This window comes from Zootoca vivipara, chromosome 9 (genome assembly GCF_963506605.1).
Source record: "Zootoca vivipara chromosome 9, rZooViv1.1, whole genome shotgun sequence".
NCBI classification, from domain to species: domain Eukaryota; kingdom Metazoa; phylum Chordata; class Lepidosauria; order Squamata; family Lacertidae; genus Zootoca; species Zootoca vivipara.
The window spans coordinates 39,291,044-39,312,611 of NC_083284.1; the positions used below are offsets into that span (position 1 = coordinate 39,291,044).

Here is a 21,568-nt window from a genome sequence, read left to right on the forward strand (position 1 = left end):
CTAGATATACCAGAGATTGAACTTGGAACTTTCTGTGAGCTTTACCAGGGAACTTTGCTAAGCAGAAGGTGCTGCAATGAACAGTCTGAATGTAGCCAGCTTCCAGTTGTACTAATACAGCACATACATTGATGCCTCTTCTCGGGTTACTACATCTTTGTAGCTACATAGCAAGATATTCCCTTGGCGAAAGCCATTTACATTTCAAGGCAGATGTCATTTTATCTAAGCAACTTTCTCATGACTGAGAGATAAGAGTCCATATATTAAAAAAATTAAATACCACTTTTGTAAAAACAAGTTACTCAGTACTATTTTAGCAATAAGATAAAATGCAACAAGTGGGAAGGGGAAAAAATCCATGCAGCCCAAGGTCTTGAAAGTTAGTGTAAAAAGCTAAAGTACTGAAAGTTGAAGCATGGACTTAAGGCTACCACAAGCTGAAACCCAACATAATATAACAGATTATAACTTGGTGCAGATCTACAGGGTGTCCTAAGCTGCACCTCCCAGGAATATAGCACTGGATTGGGTCATCCTTGGAATATATTAAAACAGGATCCTCTTTCGACAGAAGGCATGCCATAGCTACTCTGCATTTGAGGCTATAAGGCTTTAACTTTTTGTACTTGGAAACGGACTTGGTCCACATGATACGCTGCCTAAATTGCCGCCCCCCCCCCCCGGCCATCCCACAATGAAAAGGTAGGCAAGAGTATTCAGCATTTGCTGCAGCTTTTAGACAGTAATCAAAGCTAGCCCTTTATTACAATAATAAATCCTCAGGGCTGCCGGAGAATGAATAATATGGCAAGGTCTCCATGTAAGGGGATAGCTGGCACACCTTAGGGGATGTGTCCTCCCATAAGTCCCTCCCTTCCACTGCAGACAGAGGGTGAAAGGTCTCCTCTGTTTTCAGTTCTCCACTCATGTAAAACTGTTTTGAGCAAGTATCAGTGCTTTTTCCCAACAGTGCACCATCTCTATGAAACATCCTCCCAAAGGACATTCCTGATGTCATTCTGCCAGCAAGTAAAAGCTCCCTTGCTTTTAAAACCTTTTTTTTTATCAGGGAGTGATCAGCAGCTCTGAGGTTTTTATATGGGAATGGTAGTGTTTTGCTGCAGCCTTAGTCGCATTGCATATAGTGACTTTTATTAGCTTTTAAAGCTTGGACACTGCCTCAGGTGTGTCTGGCATAGTGTAGTTTGTAAATACTGTAAGTAAATAAATGAATAGCTGGAACAAATGAAAACCATTTGTATACACACTGTCATCACCTTAAGTCTTCAGTAGCAAAGCTGGATCCAGAGTATTCCCAAGTTGTGTACATGATCCTTCAGGATAATTATGATCCTCTGCAGAGCAGGAAGCCCCTCCTCATCCAGAATGTCTAAACAAGCCTTCGCCATCTCATGCTATCCAGATGTTTTGAACTATAGCTCCCATCAACTACATGTCGCACAGCTAATGGTCAGATATGATAGATATTGCAGTCCAGAAAACCTAGAGGGTACCAGACTAGCAGAAGCTGGAGTAAACCATGATTGATCAGATCTTGTAAATTAAAGTTGGCGCACTTCAGTTGTAGCCTTTGTGTTGAATCCAAAGGTGCTGTTCTGTGAGCCGAAAGCTTCTACTACATGTGTAAAGGATTCTCTTGACCCAGATTGTAGTTTGTGGAATATCATTCCTAATGAGATGTGTTTGTCTCCATCATTACTAACTTTCAGGAAGAATTTGAAAACATTTCTTTTTGCCTGAAGAATATGAAACAGGTCAATAAAACATTGATCTCTCCCAATAAAAAACCCACTGTCCCCCCCATCTTCCTTATGAATGTATATTCATAAGCTTGACCCTGCAGAAATTAAGATTTATGCATATTGTGCAAGCCTTCATAGTCCTGTCCAGGCATGTCACAGTTCTTCCTTCTCATGTTGACTATGTGCCACACTTTGGCCATCCCCCTGTCTTAAAAAAAAATGAAAGGCACAAATACAGGATGGGAGACACCTGGCTTGAGAGCAGTACATGTGAAAAGGATCTAGGAGTCTTGGTAGACCACAAACTTGACATGAGTCAACAGTGTGATGCAGCAGCTTAAAAAGCCAATGCAATTCTGGGCTGCATCAATAGGAGTATAGCATCTAGATCAAGGGAAGTAATAGTACCACTGTATTCTGCTCTGGTCAGACCTCACCTGGAGTACTGTGTCCAGTTCTGGGCACCACAGTTCAAGAAGGATACTGACAAGCTGGAATGTGTCCAGAAGAGGGCAACCAAAATGGTCAAAGGCCGGGAAACGATGCCTTATGAGGAACGGCTTAGGGAGCTGGGTATGTTTAGCCTGGAGAAGAGAAGGTTAAGGGGTGATATGATAGCCATGTTCAAATATATAAAAGGATGTCATATAGAGGAGGGAGAAAGGTTGTTTTCTGCTGCTCCAGAGAAGCGGACACAGAGCAGTGGATTCAAACTACAAGAAAGAAGATTCCACTTAAACATTAGGAAGAACTTCCTGACAGTAAGAGCTGTTCGGCAGTGGAATTTGCTACCAAGGAGTGTGGTGGAGTCTCCTTCTTTGGAGGTCTTTAAGCAGAGGCTTGAGAGGCATATGTCAAGAATGCTTTGATGATGTTTCCTGCTTGACAGGGGGTTGGACTGGATGGCTCTTGTGGTCTCTTCCAACTCTATGATTCTATAAAGTGTTGGGAACAGGGCGAATTCAGCCCATTTCCTAAATCTTCCTCCTCTCCCATGACAGCTGCTGCAGCATTTTCTGTTGCTGCTATTCCTATTGTTCTTTTCTATTAGTCCTTTGCTGTGTCAGCAGTGGTGACAAGAGCCTGGCCTGTGTTTGCATTCAATATTGCTTTTGGCTCCCTCCCTCCCCCCCCCAAAGAAATTCCCCAGTGCAAGCATTTCCATTTCAAAAGTTTTTGTAATAGATAGCCACTGTTGCAAGTTCTGGGGAAAAGTACAGTTGTACTTTAAAAATGTTTATAGACAACCAACATTTATGTATACAACACAACTTCCTCCAAACTGTTTCTCCTGCAGAATGTATTACCTTTTCATTATAGCCTGGTGCCCTCCAGATGTTTAGCACTACATGTTACCTGACCATTGGCAACGCTAGCTGAGGCTGATGAGTGTTGTAGTGCAGATCTCTGGAAGGCGCCAGGTTTAGAAGACTGCTGTATTCTGTGGTGTGTTCTTCTCTATGTACACATAGGGTCTTGAGCGGTTTCCTGCTTAAAGATGTCCACATAGGGACTTGCTCATCTTGTAGCTGTTGACTTCTATTCCAATAAAAGTTGCATCTTACACTCCTCTTTGAAGTTCTGGTGATTTTATTCTTCATCTTCTTCCTTTTTCTAGGATCTTGAATATTGTTGTTATTGCTTATTCATGTTGGAGGCAGATTCTAACGAGGCACGGAAATTGTAGAAACCCCTTTTGTGAGTACAGAGCATGGTTAATTTGTGGGTTACCAGGACATCACCTGAAGTTGCGTTTACAAAGTTAAATGCTCTGAGGCCTCTGTAACTCCTGCCTGCCCTCTCACCTGGCAAAGTGAAATAGCATCTGTTGTGTATATGAGAGCATTTCAATAAGGTTTGAAACAGACACACACACACACACACACACACACACACACACACACATCTCATAGGAAACTGCTAGCAACCAAAGCCTGGGCCTACTCAGCTCTTCATTCCTGCTTTAAAAAAAATGTGTATACACGGCTGTTGGAATAAAGGTTAGGCTGTAAGCTTATTTGCTCAGGAACCAGGTCCTCAAGCCAATTTGGAAAGTGCTGAGTATACACCCTTCTCTCATAAATAATGTATTGCTGAGGACTGTCAATCTAGTATATGCAGGGTACAGAATACATTATATGGTCCTTTTCTGTCTTTTCCTCCCTGAAATTGCTTAAGTTGGGAAGCCTATAACGGTGGCTCTAGAGGATCAATGTAACTCGGAGGAAGACTGAGGTGATCAGGTTTTTTATGGTTGGATGTGCTTTTATTTGTTTCTAATTTGAACTTAGATAAGGGAGGGGGGGAAATGCACCCATAATGAAAATTGCTCATGTTGCATCTGTGGTAGCTTGTACTTAATCATATGACTGTGAACGCCTAAATATGTTGCAGAGGTAATAGCACAAACTTTTGAAGCAAATGTAGTCCACCGGTTAGTCGTTAGATGCTATTTGGTATGTAAATATGAATGGAAACATAGTGTTAACAAGATGTTTTCTTTAGTTGAGGTCTTTGATGTTAATACGTATGTTTTTGATTACAATCTTTAAACTGCTGAACAAAACAGCTAATGTGTTGCATGAGCAGACAGAGAGAGAGAGAGAGAGAGAGAGAGAGAGAGCATTTTATGCAAAATGAGAGCGCATTTTATGCAAAACCATCCACTGGAGTACTTTCCAAATCCTCTTAGCTCTTAAATGACAGCTTGGAGTCTCTCCTTTACCTGTTTCTTTCTTAAGGAGAAAAAAAAACCCTCTCCTCATTTATTCAATGAAGAATACTAAAAAAAGATGGTTAATGCTCCTTTTCATATAGGCAGACCAGTATGCACCGTATTTGTATCTGTGCTTTTAAGCTTATTAAGCTTCCACGTAACTATTTTTGAAAATGCTGACTTTGCACCATTTGGTGCACAACACAAAGGCTGGATCTAAAATATCAGACACCTACTGACGAATGATATTCTAGGGACTGCATTAGCAAAGTAACTTGTTTCACTAGTAGAAACAGGAACATTCACCACAAGAGGCTGAGGTGTAATTGAAAGTTTATAGCTAGTACATATATTCCATTATTTTTTGTATTTACTTTACAACAAATCTGTTCTTCTTCTTCTGGGACCAGGCACTATTGGTGTCTACAATAAACCACAGCTAGCTCATGGATCACTTGTCATGCCTTGTCATGGTGAAGGGGCTTGAATAACTCAGAGAAGCTATGAGCTATGCCGTGATGTATGGGAGTGAGAGCTGGACCATAAAGAAGGCTGATCGCTGAAGAATTGATGCTTTTGAATTATGGTGCTGGAGGAGACTCTTGAGAGTCCCATGGACTGCAAGAAGATCAAACCTATCCATTCTGAAGGAAATCAGCCCTGAGTGCTCACTGGAAGGACAGTTCCTGAAGCTGAGGCTCCAATACTTTGGCTACCTCATGAGAAGAGAAGACTCCCTGGAAAAGACCCTGATGTTGGGAAAGATTGAGGGCACTTGGAGAAGGGCATGACAGAGGTCGAGATGGTTGGACAGTGTACTCGAAGCTACTAACATGAGTTTGACCAAACTGCAGGAGGCAGTGGAAGACAGGAGTGCCTGGCGTGCTGTGGTTCATGGGGTCATGAAAAGTCGGACACGACTAAATGACTAAAGAACAACAACAAAGCTAGATGTCAAAATCTGCCGATGTCTCTTAGTGCATCAACCAGGTGGCAACATGTAGTGGCGCAATCCATGGAGGGAGGGTTTGCTACAAACCAAGTGAGCTTTCGTAGGCTACCTTGTGCTCCTCGACTTCCGTAGCAGACAAAAGAAATAGGTGTGCTGTGTGACTGACTGAACTGGAAGAAACATGTTCACAATAATTTGTGCCAACTGATAGGAGAAGTGTGATTTTTCTTTATAACTCAGTATGGGCAAAGCTTGAGGCAGGAAAAGTAGAGAGCACATATAATGCAGCAGGAGGATTTTTATAAAACCCTGCATCTCTTGCAAGCACCTTCTCTGAATGTCAAATAGCAGGCCTTTTGGTGTTTAGCAAACAGCATCTTCAAGAGGAAGTCAAGTACTGGAAGAGAATGTTCCAAATAAATGGTTCGGTTGTTTGCATCCATCTTTCCTAGCATAGCAATGAAACTCCTGCACTATCATTAGCTAATCAAAATACTCAAACTAGCACACTGATGTTTGTTTTTGTGTATGCTGGCTTAGACCCACAGAAAACAAACAAACTGTGCTTATTATATATCCCATTGCAAGGTCATTGTGGAGGCCACATAGACTGTATAATCAGAGCAGCAAAGTTGATGTGGTCTGTAATCATTTGTGTATTCATTTTCAGGTGACGGTGGAGGAAGTAATGACTACAACTGCCTACCTGGATCTCTTCTTGCGGAGTGTTTCAGAACCAGCTTTACTACAGATCTTCCTCCGGTTCATCTTGCTGCACCGCCATGAGAACGTGCACATCTTGGATACCCTCACAAGCCGCATAAACACTCCATTTCGGGTGAGATGAGAATAACAGGAACATGGCCGTCTTTTACTCTGTGGGATTGTTTTAGACAACTGCAAGCTTATTTTGCTTATGCCTTTGTGTATTTAGTTACTTTAATATTCTTTAGAAAGTGCTTAAAATTTCTTGAAAAAACTCCACACCTACAAACAACACCGGCCCTGTTTTCAAGCTTACAATTTAATAGACTCAATACAAAAAGAAAAATGGAGGGAAGAAGAAAATAAGGAAAATTCCAGTTTCATCTCTTAAATAATGTTGCAGTGACAACTACAGTACCAATTTATTTCACCAAGTGGCCCATATGATTATTTTTTTCAGGGGCATTCTGGGAATTTGTCCCAGAATTTCTCCTCACTTCAGAATGATACAACAACATCCAGGCCATCCAGGGAATAAGATGAAATGAGCTGCAAGGAGGTGTGGGGGAGGATAACCTGGGATGTTTGGGGGAGGAAATGATGTACCAAAGCTCACCCAGTGAATCTACAACAGACTTGGTTCATTTCAAATCCCCAATATAAGAATCATTCTCTCCTAGCAGTTTCTGCACATCTAGAAAACTGTTTCCCATCTGAAGTTTGAGGTGCATAAATTCTGCTTTTGGACAGCGTATTCATTGTTATCCAGTTATGCCATCACAGGCTGTGAAACCCATACATTTAAATCACATGACTGGCCCCCCCAAAAGAATACCAGGGACTGTATTTTACTCCTCACAGATATACAATTTCCAGGACACAACAAATTACAGTTCTCATGAATCTTTTTTTGTGGGTGGAATGTGCTTGAAATACCTGGTGTGTATGGTTCGAAAGCATGCCCCAAAGTGCAAGTAGATAAATAGGTACCACTCCGGTGGGAAGGTAAACGGCATTTCCGTGCGCTGCTCTGGTTCGCCAGAAGCAGCTTAGTCATGCGGGCCACATGACCCGGAAGCTGTCTGCAGACAAACGCCGGCTCCCTCAGCCTATAGAGCGAGATGAGCGCGCAATACCAGAGTCGTCCGTGGCTGGACGTAACGGTCAGGGGTACCTTTACCTTTATGCTGCCACAATCCAATGGTGTAATGGTGTGAGAGGCAGAAACATATTTCCATTGAAACAAATTTGGAGGTTCTAAAGAATTCTAAAGTATCAGGCATCTGAATATAACACTGTTTCAGATAAATCATGGAACTGGTATTAGAATTTCAAATTGCTATTTTAATTCTGGATGTGACGCTGTGTCTGCCTCTTTGCAAGTTGTTTTTGATACTTAATTTGAGTTTATTTTATTTGTTTCTTCATTTTAAGTTTATTGCTTGTCTCTTTCGCCTTTACCAAGTCCTCAAGCCGACTACACTGCATTAGAAACAACCATAGCAATACAATAAAATTTAATTGTATAAACAATTAAAACAATAACACTATTAATGTAAACAACAATAAAATCAATGAGTCAGCAGTAAAATCAGCCCTGCAGCAGCATAAAACCGAATTGGAGTTTTGGAGTGTTTTTCTTGCCACTTAATTGGAGTTTGTTTTTTTGGTTATTCCCTGTGCGTTAAGTAATCAACTGCAGAAGTGTGCATCTCAGAAGCAGGCTTTTATAAAATTTTAATGACACCATATTTTTGAGTGTTCGAAATTAACTATGCAGACTTACGAAGTAGTCACTCGCCCCCTTCCCAAAACCGTTACTCGCTTGTCCCCAAGCAAGCTTTCATATTTTCATTGTCTCAGTTTAGAGAGGTAGAGTGAGGGGGCCCTCTATGCAGCATCGGAACACTTGCTTTAGTATACGGACGTTGCTCAATATGATGTCAATATAATGCTATCAGTGCAGCCAGCTTGATCAGTCCTTTGGTTTTTGCAACATAAAAGTATTTCTGTGGTATTGAATGGACTGCCAAGAGCCGCTCCTGAAAATAATTGTGGCATGTTAATTAAGCCACAGAAATAGTTAATCTAATAGGAGCATCCATTTGCAAGCAGGTTAATCTTGAAGCACCTGCTGCAGTCTGCATTCAGCAAGCTGCACTTCTGATCCCCTCTTTGGCTGGCACTTACTCAGTATTAAATGATGGAGGATGCACTGCAGCATATGGGTGGAAATGCAGGCAGAGCCAAATGATCAACGGGTGTATTACGTTTATGTATTAAGGACGACACCTTGCACCAAATAAACATTTCCAAGTAATAGCTGCACGTCCTCGTGGCTGTGACTCTAGCTCCAAGCAGATTAACTCTCTGAAAACTCCCAAGCAGCTTCAGTCGCTTACAACTTGCTAATGTGTGTGTCTCCTGTACCATAATTATTTGTTCCACAGACAAGAGGGCGTGGGTATTGCGAAGAATTCTCCAGCCACTAGCAACTCAGGAGCTCCGCCAAAATGCATCAGTGATGCTAAATGAGTTCTCTGCTGTATAACTTAGCCAAGTATAGAAACCAGCCCCACAGCTTTCGGCACGTTACCATAGCACTGTTGTTATTGCAGAAAGGTTTTGCAATACTTGATAGGATTAAATGTACAAGTGCTTCTGTCCACTTGGAACACACCTATAAAGCAGCTTTCCTTTCACCTAATGAACTAATTAAGACTCCCATTTCTCTCCATGAATGTTTTTGGTCACTCCCCCCTACATCCTATTCCTTTAAACTGTAGATCCATAATTTTGATCAGTGTATTCTCCACAGCTTCAACAGATGACAGCACTCGGCAAGAACAAAAACTCTATACAATAGCAGAACCCCATTTATGACGTTCGTTTACAGAATCCGATTTTAGTGTCCTGTTAATCAATAATATCCCTACATGAATTTTCATTTAATGCTGCCCTGCGGTCCTAACCAATGAGGTGAACCTTCTTAAAGTGCCTCAAACTGTTCTCTCAAACAAGGGTATGCATGTAATTTTGCTTGGCACTCTAGGCAAAGCAGCAGTCCACCTTCACCTCTTTGTACAGCTGCGATAGGAAGCAGTGATTCACACAGTACAAGAACAGGAATAGAAGAGATGGTCTTGAGGATATCATGCCTAACTTGACAGGAAGAGGAAACCCTTTTTGTGCCTATAGTGCTTAAGGTCTGAAGGTCAGGCATTTCTGTGCTCAGCCGATTTTAGAGAATTGTACCATGAGAGAGGCTTGAGATGCTCTTCCTTGATTTAGGAAGCCCAGATTTTGAGTGGGATAACCTGAGATGCAGATAATGTCATCCATTTGAGTATAGCACCACAGAATGCAAGCAACTTTATCCCTACCATAAGCTTTCAGCAGCTGGGGTGTCTTTGAAATGTTGATGTTAATCAAGGAATGCATCATGTGCACTGAATTTTCCTAAACATCTAAATAGACTCCAAGTCCCCGGTATTCAAACTTCCAGATGCAGCTAAACACTATCTTCAGTGAAATACAGTGGCTCTCACAATAGATCTTTCCCAATATAGTGGTACATCGGGTTACAAACCCCTTGGGTTACAAACACTTCGGGTTACAGACTCCGCTAACCCCTAAGTAGTACCTCGGGTTAATATAATAATAATAATAATAATAATAATAATAATAATAAATAATAATAATAATAGTAATAATTTATTTATTTATACCCCGCCCATCTGGCTTGGTTTCCCTGGCGGCTTCCAGTCGAATATTAAAAACAGTACAGCATCAAAGTTAAGAACTTTGCTCCAGGATGAGGACAGAAATCGTGCACCAGCAGCGCAGCGGCAGCGGGAGGCCCCATTAGCTAAAGTGGTACCTCACTTTAAGAACGGTTTCAGGTTGAGAACGGACCTCCGGAACGAATTAAGTTCGTAACCAGAGGTACCACTGTATTTAGTCCTTATTCTCTAGTAAACTACAGATAAAATGTAATCGGTAACATGACATGAGTCTTAATGCTTCTATGCAAGGTTTGCATAAAGCCATTAACCTTTTCCATTTTTAGGCAGCTGTTTTTGATGAAAAAATATATGATGGTACCTGACTGGTACCTGAGTTTCTCTACATTTGTTGAGGAACAGAACCATTTTTCTTAAAAGGCCTCCAGCTGTTTCAGAGTGTTCCAGACATATGACATGATACCATTCCAACATAATTTGACCCTGTGTATGATGATTGTATAATAATTCTGTCTAAGAAAGAGAAAAGAATACTTGCGTAAGTGTTTGAGGGTTTGGGGTTAATCACATTTCAGTTCTCTTTAAAAATTCATATTTGACTAATTGGAATCTTCTCTCCCTTACTGCATTACTGAAAGGATTATAGTATATATCTATGCTTATATCTGACTTTATTGGGGCATGCTAAATTAATTTGTTAGGCGATGTTATCTAGGTGAACTAAAACATCTCTCTCAAAAATTGCAAAAATTTAGGTTGTGAGCTGCTTTAATACAAAATAATGTTTTACCTTAGGAAAGCATGGGGAATTACAGATTTTGACTCTGCTTATCTTTTTTTTTTTAGCTCTGTGTGGTGTCCCTGGCATTGTTCAGAACACTTATCAGCTTGCATTGTGAAGATGTGATGTTACAGCTAGTTTTAAGGTAGAATCAAACACTCTTTCTCCTGATGTTGCCCCTGCTATTTCCTCCCTGATGATTAGTATCCTGTGATTGCTTTATACCTGTTGTTTTACCCATGCTGTGCATGGTGTGAGTAGGTGGAGATGTATGTGTTACACTGTTGTGGGTGAAGATCACACACTTCTGTTTTAGGATGTACAGAAAGCTCAATGTCAATCCTAGACGTCTAGTGCCGAAAAAATGAAAAATGAGAATTTTTAAAAACACAAACCACTTAAAAGAATGAAAGTAGACTTTCCACAAATTTAGCAGACTGAGTGAAGCATTTACATTCATTCGGGCTAAATTGATAGAGGCTCTTCTGCATACAGAGTGATGTGTCTTGTTTCTGAAAAAGGTCAGTACTTCCTAGGATTTGTGAGTGCATTAGGAAGAATACGATCAATTTTTGCAAAATAGTTTTGAGGAAGCCTAATGAGCCTGGGACGCGGGTGGCGCTGTGGGTTAAACCACTGCACCTAGGGTTTGCCAATCAGAAGGTCGGCGGTTCGAATCCCTGCGACGGGGTAAGCTCCCATTGCTCGGTCCCAGCTCCTGCCAACCTAGCAGTTCGAAAGCACGTCAAAGTGCAAGTAGATAAATAGGTACCGCTACAAGTGGGAAGGTAAACGGTGTTTCCGTGTGCTGCTCTGGTTCACCAGAAGCGGCTTTGTCATGCTGGCCACATGATCTGGAAGCTGTACGCCGACTCCCTCGGCCAATAACGCGAGATGAGCGCTGCAACCCCAGAGTCAGTCACGACTGGATCTAATGGTCAGGGGTCCTTTTACCTTTAATGAGAGTTAGCTGGCTTGGCACTGCACTTTCACAACTTACCAGTCAGATACATCCCTGTAAGATCGGCAACTTGAGTACCTGGTTGTTGAGTAGTGTTATGTTAATTGCTAGTATTCCTATGATGATGGTGAACCAGTTTGGTTCCTTCACCACCCTGTACAAACTGGAGTCCACTCTTCCATAGTCCTTTCTTGTCGTATTTTCCATATCCTGCAGACAAGTAGCAACTCGGCAGTTCAGTCATCAGACCTGAGACAGTTGGTATTATAAAATTTGGCTCATCTATGTGATTTAGTTTAAGGAATAAATGAGGGCTGGAGAATAACTTTTTTATAAGAGCTATTTCATGGCAGTTAATTAATGAAACCCTCTGTTCCTAGGTACTTGATACCCTGTAATCACATCATGTTCAGCCAAAGATGGGCTGTAAGGGAACGAGATTGGTATTCTGTATCTGCTGCTAGATTGCTTGCCTTGACTCCAGTCTGCTGCTCTAGTGGGATTACTCTGACTTTTGAAAAACAAGAAAAAGATTATATCCTGTGGAGGAAAAACATACACAGGGCAGGTAAATATTTCACCTGTTTTCTGAATGGACAAGTTGGCATCAGGCTGTTTTCCCTCTTTCGTTCCTCGCGGTGTATTCAGTGCCATTGAGTTCATGATTATCATTAAATTTCTTAATTTCTCCCATGTGTAACATTTGACTAAATTCATATTCTACTGGACTAACGAAAGAACACCCCCCCCCCCCCGCCCTGCATCACATCCACGCTATGCACTTAAAGCAGCGTGAGGACTTTAGCGCAGGATTTCTGTGTTCCAGGCAAATGCTTCCATCTCTCTTACACCAGTCTCATGAGATTTTGTGAAAACCTCTTTACTCTTGTCAGCATTTGGACTGAAGAGCTGAGTATTTACTACTATTACTAACTGTGTGTGGGATGCTAGGTTTCTGATTACACGCACGTACACTATTAGGTGTGGTTTTCCTTACCGCTGGTTAGAATAAGGAGGAGGAAGCTTCAGGAATAAACGTGTTGTGTGTGCATGAACATGCAGACTGTTTGCAAAAATATGGAAAACTCTTTACTTCTGAAAGGCTTTTTTAAAAAAAGTTTTTATTTTATTTACAGTGTATAAACAACAAGAACTGTTATGACCATCTTGACTGTATTTGCATTATTCACCCATAAGAGCATTCAGGATACTGTGAATGAAAGTAATTTACATTGACACACCATGCAAATAGTATACAAGAATATACTGTAATCAAGGAGATATCTCCAATGTCCACCATGAGACTGTGGGTGGGTGGGGAGGGAACCCTTGTCTGTTCTTCCTGCCTCATGTAAACAGTTGCTTTGCCATGTGGTGGTTTTTAATATTCTGAGAGAACAGAGGAAAAGAGGTGCTGGGTTCACTGGGTTCACACTAGGAACCCAGTTTCTCATTTTTCCCCAGCCTTAACTTCAGTTTGTCTCATTTCTGCATCAGTTTAGCAAGTCGAAAAGAAAAGAAAGTCCTAATGGAAATCAATGCACATTTGTCCACATTTCTTGTAATATATGCATTTACGCAAGCAATTTTCTCAACGTGTTGTTGTCATTATTTTAACTAATACAAGCGTTATTACGCACACTTTCCAAAAAATAAATGCTTTTTTGTAGACAATATTTGGTTTCAGAGCTGCCTTGCAAAATTGGGAGAATTGCAACTTTTGAAGCAAAGCTCCATTTTTAGTGAGTGAGTTTGTATTAAAATGGAAACTGAGCAATTCCCCCCCCCCCCATTCCTAGTTTGCACATGGGAAACCAGAGTTTCACACCCATGCTCAACTACATACCTCTCTAGGTACCTTTGTTCAAGCAGTTGTTTCTCAACCTAACCTGCCTCTCGGAGGTGGTTGTAACAGTTGTTGTTGTTGTTTAGTCGTTTAGTCGTGTCTGACTCTTCGTGACCCCATGGACCATAGCACGCCAGGCAGTAACAGTAAATGCAGCTAAATATGTATTATAACAGACTTGGGAGTTTTTGAGATAGGAAATAAATTCTAAGTAAAGGGGAGCATTGCCCCTTCTTTCAAATCCATCAAAAGTAAAACCATTCCCCATTGGAAAGAAATGTCAACTATGCAACCTAATAAAACTTGAGTCGATTGCCCCAAACTTTTGTATTTTGTCTATAAGAGCATCATAAATATCTTAGGACATCTTGGTCATAGGTCAGTTGAACAAATTTATTGGAAATTTGGTGGAAATTGCCTTTCCGGTGACCAGTGACATGATCTTTAACACTTCATTGTTTCTGTGTTTATGGCTGACAATTCAGTCAGATTGAGGAAAAAAATACACTTTTATTTTGTGTGTGTATGGGGGGGATTCATTGAACTTCTTGTTGCAAGGCAAACTGTTGTGCTAAATGTTTTAGAGCCATCCATAAAAATAAAGGACATTCCATACCGTAGAGAAACCTATTACATTTTGCCAAATTGAGGCTTTCTCCACATTTGTTTGTCTGTTCTCTAAAAAATTCAAACAGTTGGCTATTTAGTTGCTCAGTACTGCCTGTTTGATTTGTGATACATGGAGCTTCCTCGAGTCATTTAAACTTCATTGCATGGATCATTGCAGGAGGATTTTTCCCTTGAGCTTATAATAAGAGCAAGATCTGAAATACGTTTCCGAGCACAATTCAAAGTGTTGGTGCTGACCTTTAAAGCCCTAAACGGCCTCGGTCCAGTATACCTGAAGGAGCGTCTCCACCTCCATCGTTCTGCCCAGACACAGGTCCAGCGCCAAGGGCCTTCTGCCGCTTCCCTCGCTGTGAGAAGCCAAGTTACAGGGAACCAGGCAGAGGGCCTTCTCGGTAGTGGCACCTGCCCTGTGGAACGCCCTCCCACCAGATGTCAAAGAGAAAAACAACTACCAGACTTTTAGAGGACATCTGAAGGCAGCCCTGTTTAGGGTTTGGGTTTAATCTTTAAGAAATTAGTGTATTCTAATACTTCTGTTGGAAGCCGCCCAGAGTGGCTAGGGAAATCCAGCCAGATGGGCGGGGTATAAATATATTATTATTATTATTATTATTATTATTATTATTATTATTAGGAATTCAGTACAGTCGTATCTTTTTTTTTTTTTTTTGCAACCGGGATCCGTTCTGGAGCCCCGGACACTAGACGAAAAGGACACACGACAAAGAGCTGCTCTTTGTCGTGTTTGCGCTTCTGCACGAAGCGGGATTTAGTGCTTCTGCGCATGCGTGAGAGGCAACCCCGGAAGTAATCCGTTCCGGTACTTCCGGGTTTGCTGCGGACGTTCAACAAAATGTACGCTCAACGAGGTGGACTCAAAACGAGGTACCACTGTAGTAGTGTTCAGTAGAGTTCATTTAACTAGCTATGGTGAACTGATTTAGAAGGGGCTTGCCAAGTGACCTTGTTTCTTGGACCATTGAGAAGCACAAAACTATGTGCTATTACTGACAGGGCAGGACAGTTTTCTCTCTACTGCATCTTGTGGAATCTGGCAGCCTGTAGGAGCAACATATCTCAACATTAATTTGCTTCGGAGAGTTTTGTTAAAATTAAGTGGGAGAGGTCCTTCCTTTTGCCCCACTTGCCAGGGACAGGATGCGAGTTTGCAGCTGTTGCATAAATCACTCTTCTGCACTGTTACAGCTTGTTTACTGATAGCATCTTGCTTTTCAGGAGCTTACTTCCAAGTTTTAAGGACCATTGAACTAGTCTGCATAAAATAGGGACTATCTAGTCTAGGGAAAGGGACACGGGTGGTGCTGTGGGTTAAACCACAGAGCCTAGGGCTTGCCGATCAGAAGGTCAGTAGTTCGAATCCCTGCAACGGGGTGAGCACGTCAAAGTGCAAGCAGATAAATAGGTACAGCGGGAAGGTAAACGGCGTTGCTGTGTGCTGCTCTGGTTCGCCAGAAGCGGCTTTGTCATGCTGGCCACATGACCTGGAACCTGTATGCCGGCTCCCTTGGTCAATAACGCGAGATGAGCGCCACAACCCCAGAGTCGGTATCGACTGGACCTAATAGTCAGGGGTCCCTTTACCTAGTCCAGGGAAACTGGAAAATCTTCTTCCTTTGGCCTAATCTAAATAGCCACATTTCTCTCTGTAAATTTGCCTGCTTGTGGAATAGTGCTGTTTATTCACGTGCCACCTGACTATGATAGCTGTGTAACCCATGTATAAGTTACAAGCATATTCATAGCATCTTTCTATGCATGTTTGTGTTGCTGTTCAACACCCTAACTGTGACTCCCTGCCATTCCATTTCAGGTACAACTGAAGAGTCCAGCAGCAGAGGTACTGCAGACTCCACATGTATTGTGGAATATGGGAAGACTGTTGATATCAGTTACCTGCAGTACCTTTGGGATGCGCAATCCCTCATTCTCCACTGTATGAAAGACTGCCAGGTTTGGTCTGCTCCATATGACGGCGAAAGCCCTGATCCACGTACCTTTATCCAAACACTAGCTGACGAGGATGGTAAAAACCTAGACCAGCCCATTTTCCGATTTCAGCACAGAACACCTAGTAATACAAGTTCCTCTCAGATAACTCCTTTGGGAGAAAAGTTGCAGCTGGAGCTGGAATGGGACGATAGCTATGATACGGGGATCTCTCCTGGATCTGATACGGGCTCTCCACAGCATGATAATGCTTTGGGCAATGTAAACCCACAAGCACCTGCAGCGCCACCAAAGCACATTCAAGAAATGAAGAAAAATGCAATCATGCTGATCAAAGGGTCATACATAGAAGAATCAGACTTTCAGGATGATGTCATGGTTTATAGGTTATGTGCTGAAAAGGATGCTCAGGAAGCAGACAGCGCAAAGGAGGAAGCTCCGGTGTCAGAATCTCAAAGCACAGGTGATCAGCAGTCGCTCCCTGCCAATGGTCCCCTTAAAAGTCCCCAGACAGACTCCAGTTTGGAGGAACACAATATGAAAAATTCAAACTTGATCCAGCACACCACAGTCAAACAAATCCATGACAGCGTTGCTGAAACCCCGCAGCCAGACTTGGAACTGAAGTTGTCTTGCCTTGAAGAAGACCACAATGCTAACACGAGCTTGCTGAGCCCAGAAAGTGAGGATTTTATTTCCCAATGTGATAACATCATTAAAGAGTTAGATTCTACCCCTACAGAGTTGGTCGAGCTTAAATTGCTTATTCCTGAACCAATCTCTCCCGTGGAAGAGGAAGAAGACTTTGAAAATTTTTCAGCCGACACACCATCAGCAGAAAGTATGCCTTCACCTTTTGGGCCAAAAGATGTATGGTCCAGCAATCTGGCAAGGACCCAGAGCATCCCATTTACAGGTGAAATTTTCTAATCAAGTCACCTAAAACTCTTTTAAACAATGTTCTTGGTGGGGGAGAGGGCCATGTTAATAAGAGACTTATTGATTATGTTGACATTGAATATTAAGTGTAGATATATTCTTGGCTTGGATTTCATATCAATGAAATCTAAGTAGACCAATATACTTCTCAATATATCTTGTACAGAAATTCTCTAATAGCAGCATAATTCTAGAAAATATCCCTACATAGTTTAGGAAAAGGGATAATCGAACTATTACAGCAGGCACTGCTAAAGAGCAATTGCCACAAAAAGATTTGACAATAGCTATTATTTCTAGTAAGACAAAACAACAACACCTTGTTTATTCACTGTAAAATAAAAGTTGCAAATGTCTTAGTCACTTCTGATCACTAGATGGCAGCTCTGCTGCCATTCTGTGCATCTGCCCCATTTTACCTGCACATTGAGACATTTTGCTCCCTACCAATTGCGAAACGCTTAGCACTGCTGAATTGAATTCATCCTGTTTTCAATATCACACTTCCCTAAAGGATTTTATTGTAATGATGAAGGACACATTGTATTTGGGCTTAAAAACACTGTTATTTATTTAACTTTGGTAGCTCTTGGAACACAATTTGTTCTGAATTATCTCAGCTCCCCTGAATGACATGATGTGAATATTCACCCTATGGGGGGGGGTAGGGATGATGGTGGTAAAATGGGTGGGAAATTTCAAATATGCGCTCATAATGACAAAAGCAAATAACTAAAGCAAACTTCCATTTATTGTTACCTACTAATTTAAAATTGTATTTTTCCAGCGCTTCTCTGTTCCCATAAAGATCCAGGCAATACAATATAACTGAGAAATTGTCCAGATAATACTTTTCAGGGAAAGGGTGGAGAAGAAGGGAATGTTAAATATGGCCGCATGTCACATAACTCCATCGATCAATTAAACTGAGTAATGCAATTGAATAAGCATATTGCTATCAGGTTTATTATTCTGGTCTGGAAATAATTTCCTTTCCACTGGTGCAGCTGTCTGGCCACTGTGAAAAATAATCAGCTTAACGAAAAAAATCATCATAAATAGTTGGATTTGTGTTGCTAAAAGACCAGGAGCTTTGTGGCTTCTGAACAGTAGCAGTTGGTGGTAACTTTGATATTCCAAAACCCACACGGGTCAGTCAAATTAAGGAAAAGTTAACATTTCACATTATTGCAGTACTAATGCATCTTCAGCTCTTTGAGTGGCATCTTCCTTCTCAGTTGCCCAGCTGGCATGTAACAGTAAACCATATTTTAACATTACTAGGATGAACTGCAGTAAGCCTTGGGCCTCCTGGCTTCTTTTCCTGTTTATAAAAAGGAAGGAGCTGCGTGCAAATGCATAGAGCTTGTACATATTCTGGTTTCTTTAACCACAATTTTATCATCGAAACACAGCCAGCATAAAGAATTCTGTTGATTCCTTCTTTCCCATAGGATTGTAGCACTGAAACAAAGTTTCTGTGTCAAGGAATAAGAAGATTTCTTTTGTTCAGAGCTCAAGGTGGACAATGAACTGATCTTTGTATGTGGTACTAATGTTTTGTGTTTGTTGAGAAGAAAATAGCATCAGCTCCTTTCTAATAATTTATTGCGACTCAAATCCCAACTCATTCATCCACCGACAAGGACACAATCAGTATTTTAGTAATGGGAATGTAATGTGGCAAATAAAACTTTTATTATGAATAGGACCCCAATTAGTTTTATGTCCGCCTGCACGGTGAGTTTTGTATAACATCATTAATTTTGATCTAATTAGTCTGTGATACTCCTCTTGCAAAGCTTGTAAACCTCTACTTGTCACCTGAGATTCTTCATCTAACAAGGTGCTTGAAGCTAGCTTAGTGATGACAGGGCCATTTATATGTACCATGGTTCAGTCTTTGGAAGCAACTCACCGTGCAGCAAGAACCCCTTTGCAACTAAAGCCGTTTATGTATTTCCAAAATCGTTTACCATTCAATATCTACCACCCCCATACTTTTCTCTTTAATCTCTCACACAGCTTTTGCTCTTGGATCATGTCAGCAGTATTCGTCAGCGTCTGAAAACGATAATTCCAATAAGACAAGGGGATTAAATAATAATAATTATTATGGAGCTGTCCTGGGAGCTTCTTAAGAATTGCAAGATTGCAAGGGAGAACTTGCAATGGTTACAAGCAATCCCACTGCTAGTCTCTCCCAGCTCTACCTGGAGATGCCAGGGATTGAACATGGGACCTTATGCATGTGCTCGCCCTCTGAGTCACAGCCTTTCACAGAATAGCTCAGTTGGTTAGAGCGTGGTGCTGATAATGCCAAGGTTGTAGGTTCAAAACCCCTTATGGGACAACTGCCTATTTCTACTTTGCAGGAGGTTGGACTAGATGATTATCAGTGTCCCTTCCAACTCTACAGTTCTATGATTCCTGTGCATTGTGCATATAGCAACATTGCTATGCTAAACAAAAGGTGTTGAGTTTTTAATTTCCTTCCTTGGTAACGCAAACTTTTCTTGGTGTAGTAGAGGTTAAAAGGTCACAGTCATCTCTGATGGACTTCCTGGATTTTAACTGCCATGTAGGAAGGCTGAGAAACCTGATTCTAATGCTATGCTGCATAGTGGCATCTTAGGCATGGCAAGTGAGGCAGCGATGTCCAGCTGTGCCCTGCTTGCCATTTTAAACCCCTTTATATCAATTAATTGGTCAAGCCTCTATGAAGTAGACACTGTGAAATGCCAGAGCTCCAAGACCATGCTAAAATAGCACGAGGTTGTCACTGTCTGTACTCCCTCCTAAGCTTAGGAAAAAGATATATAAGAATGCCATTGTGCAATTCCTGGGCTGGGTGCTGGTGGTAGTTGTGTCCTCCAGAGCGAGGGGTGGGGGAGTTCTATGTTTAGAGCAGTGCAGCCTTGCATTAGTGCAGCCCCTCATAGCATTGCTATGTGTGGCCGATCTCCAAGTCAAAATTCCCTTGTTTCCACAGCAGGGAGCAGGTAGAGGAGACAGGAAGTGCCCGTTCTGCTGGGTTGAAAACAAGGCAGAATTCCCTTCCTGACCCCCTCCCTCTTGGCAGGCCATATCAAGCTGCAGGGAGAGAGAAGAAAAGGGGGGGAGTCTCTCCTTTCTCCGAAGCGTCAGGCTAGGCCAACGTAGCCCATGGAAAATGCAGGGCTACTTGACGTTGCGTTAGCCCTGTAGAAACTACAGTCCCCTGGGGCAACTGCTGGAGAAGAGAAGGGAGTCCTCTGTGGCTTGCTGGAGTGAGAGGGCTGCTGCCAGTCAGCCCAATAAGTGGAATGGGAGCAAATGAAGAAGGCTGGATGGCTGGGAAGGAGAGGATTTTAAGCAGGGGGCTAATTGAAAGGGAAAATAAGCGATACTACTTAAGTATTTTTGGGTGAAGGAACTTCTGTGGAAGTCTGATGCAAGCAGATGGCCCATTCTTGGACTCCACTACAGTTTGTCCTGGTAGCACTACAACCAGCACAAAATGAGCTTACCCAAAGGCCCAAACGGACTGGAAAACAGTGCTTCGCAATTAATCACTTGTGGATGTGTGTTTTTAAATCCTCAGGTCCATTTATCAGTGTGGTGCTCTCAAAGCTGGAAAACATGTTGGAGAACTCCTTGCATGTCAACTTGCTGCTCATTGGCATTGTCACACATCTGGCCAGTTACCCACAGCCCCTCCTTCGTTCCTTTCTGCTCAATACCAACATGGTGTTCCAGCCTAGTGTGCGGTCATTGTACCAGGTACTTCATGATTGCTTGACAGAAGTCCTAATATGGTTGAAGATATAACTTGCTGTTAAACATTCTCGGTATATAGTGCCATCATTATGCATGAATGCTAGAATGACAGAATGACATAAGCAACAGCCAGGTCCTTGCTCCAAGGAGTTTACAGTCTTCTTCTAAGAGGAAAAGGGAATAAGGAATGAATGCAAACAAATGTGATTGGGTTTTAGCGTCAGTTTGTTCTACACTTTATTTCCCTGCGTATTTGCAGCTTAACTCTATTGGGCCTCACTCCACAAGGCTGCAATGAGACATCTAGAGATCTCCCTTGTGAATTTCCATTGTTTCTAATCACTGGCCACATACCCCTTTAAAAACAAGGAAGATTTGCAAAATACTTTACCCTGATCTTTTTCTTTAGCTGCCACTGAACGGTGCCTTAAAGTTGATGCGTTAATAATGCTGTTGGGCAGAGCTTGGCACCACAGCTGCCCTTAATGTGATTTTGAGAGCAAGGGACACAGTAAACAGATGATTTGGGACACAACTCAAATGGCAATATGAAGATTTATTGCTGCTATTGTTTCGGCAGGTGCTGGCATCTGTGAAAAACAAAATTGAGCAGTTTGCTTCCATTGAAAAGGACTTCCCTGGACTACTCATAGAAGCCCAGCAATATCTGCTTTTACGGGTGGACATGTCAGATATTCCTCTGGAGTCATTGATTAAAGGCAAGCAACTACTATTCTTAAAAGCATATATATTCTTAAAAGCATATATATTATTTTTTAAAAAACACGTATTACTATCAATT

At 41.7% G+C, this 21,568-nt stretch overlaps 1 protein-coding gene across 2 annotated transcripts in view; it reads left to right on the top strand.

Moving 5' to 3' along the window:
- Nucleotides 1–21,568, top strand: part of FHIP1A (FHF complex subunit HOOK interacting protein 1A) — a 96,396-nt gene that overhangs the window by 59,666 nt on the left and 15,162 nt on the right. For both annotated transcript variants that reach the window (XR_009558141.1, XM_035114011.2), the window contains exons 6-11: nt 6,105–6,272; nt 10,729–10,808; nt 12,005–12,192; nt 15,932–16,984; nt 20,591–20,769; nt 21,347–21,485. Coding sequence is in view for 1 of the 2 variants with exons in the window: in XM_035114011.2 (XP_034969902.2) it covers nt 6,105–6,272; nt 10,729–10,808; nt 12,005–12,192; nt 15,932–16,984; nt 20,591–20,769; nt 21,347–21,485 (1,807 nt within the window). In the remaining variant the exon portion in view is untranslated. The remainder of the gene's footprint in view (nt 1–6,104; nt 6,273–10,728; nt 10,809–12,004; nt 12,193–15,931; nt 16,985–20,590; nt 20,770–21,346; nt 21,486–21,568) is intronic.